This window comes from Protobothrops mucrosquamatus, unplaced genomic scaffold (genome assembly GCF_001527695.2).
Source record: "Protobothrops mucrosquamatus isolate PMUCROS unplaced genomic scaffold, P.Mucros_1.0 scaffold8163, whole genome shotgun sequence".
Classification (NCBI taxonomy): Eukaryota; Metazoa; Chordata; class Lepidosauria; order Squamata; family Viperidae; genus Protobothrops; species Protobothrops mucrosquamatus.
The window spans coordinates 5,076-6,555 of record NW_015393960.1 but is presented as its reverse complement, the minus strand read 5'-3'; the positions used below and the strand labels follow the sequence as shown (position 1 = coordinate 6,555).

The 1,480-nt window shown below is 41.6% G+C and overlaps 1 protein-coding gene across 1 annotated transcript in view; it reads left to right on the top strand.

The window, feature by feature from the left end:
* LOC107300723 (zinc finger protein 570-like) overlaps window positions 1-1,216 on the top strand; it is a 7,599-nt gene extending 6,383 nt beyond the window's left edge. Inside the window, exons 3-6 of the mRNA XM_029287036.1 lie at window positions 653-745; window positions 830-928; window positions 971-1,006; window positions 1,157-1,216. Of these exons, the coding sequence (XP_029142869.1) occupies window positions 653-745; window positions 830-928; window positions 971-1,006; window positions 1,157-1,216 (288 nt within the window). The remainder of the gene's footprint in view (window positions 1-652; window positions 746-829; window positions 929-970; window positions 1,007-1,156) is intronic.
* The last annotated feature ends 264 nt before the right edge of the window (window positions 1,217-1,480 follow it).

The window sequence follows — 1,480 nt, the reverse complement described above, 5'->3', positions numbered from 1 at the left end:
AGGCGGAAGACTCCAGAATCCCCAGAGAATCCAGGAGGGAGGAGAGAAATATCAGTGCCCAGAATGTGGAAAATCCTTCAAAAGAAATGGAGATCTTAACAAGCATCTAAGAATCCACACAGGAGAAAAACCGTATAAATGCCTGGAGTGTGGAAAGAGCTTCAGTCAGAGGGCACACCTTTATGTACATCAAAGGATCCACTCAGGAGAGAAACACTATAAATGCATGGAATGTGGAAAGAGCTTCAGTCTGAGGCCAAACCTTTATACACATGAAAAGATCCATTCAGGAGAAAAACCATACAAATGCCTAGAATGTGGAAAGAGCTTTACTCTGAGTGGAAACCTCCATCGACATCAAAGGATCCACACTGGAGAAAAACCACATAAATGCCTGGAGTGTGGAAACACCTTCAGCAGGGCAGGAACTCTCTATAGTCATCAAAGGATCCACACTGGAGAAAAACCATACAAATGCCTAGAATGTGGAAAGAGCTTTACTGTGAGTGGAGCTCTACGTCAACAACAAAGAATCCACACTGGAGAAAAACCACATAAGTGCCTGGAGTGTGGAAAGAGCTTCAGACTGAGAGGAACTCTATATAGTCATCAAAGGATCCACACTGGAGAGAAATCATACAAATGCCTGGAGTGTGGAAAGAGCTTCAGTCGGACAGGACACCTTTATAGGCATCAAAGGATTCATACTGGAGAGAAACCATACAAATGTCTGGAGTGTGGAAAGGCCTTCAGTCGGAGGGAAACTTTTTATAAACATCAAAGGATCCACACAGGAGAGAAACAGCCTAAATGCCTGGAGTGTGGAAAGAGCTTCAGTCAGAGGGGAAGCTTTTATATACATCAAAGAATCTGCTTAGAAGAGAAAACCTATAAATGCATGGAATGTGGAAAGAGCTTCAGTGGGAGGGTAAACCTTTATACACATCAAAGAATCCACACTGGAGAAAAGCCATATAAATGCCTTGAATGTGGGAAACGCTTCAATGTGAGGGGAAACCTTTATGTACATCAAAGAATTCACACTGGAGAGAAACCCTATAAGTGCCTGGAGTGTGGAAACAGCTTTAGTCAGAGGGGACACCTTTATAGACATCAAAGAATCCACACTGGAGAAAAACCATATAAATGCCTGGAGTGTGGAAAGAGCTTCAGTGGGAAGGGAAGTCTTTCTAAGCATCAAAGAATCCACACATGAGGAAAAACCATATAAATACCTGGCAAAGACTGGCAAAAACTTTGGGATAAAAATATTAAGCTTATAAAAATGGTAGCATATAAAGAAAACTTATGTAAGATGTTTTATAGATGGCATATGACACCAGTGCGCTTAGCGAAAATGTTTAAAAATGTTTCGGATATTTGCTGGAAATGTAAACAACAGCCAGGCACTTATTACCATGCCTGGTGGACATGCCCTATCGCTAAGAAATATTGGTCTAAGATCCATAGATGGTTGGAA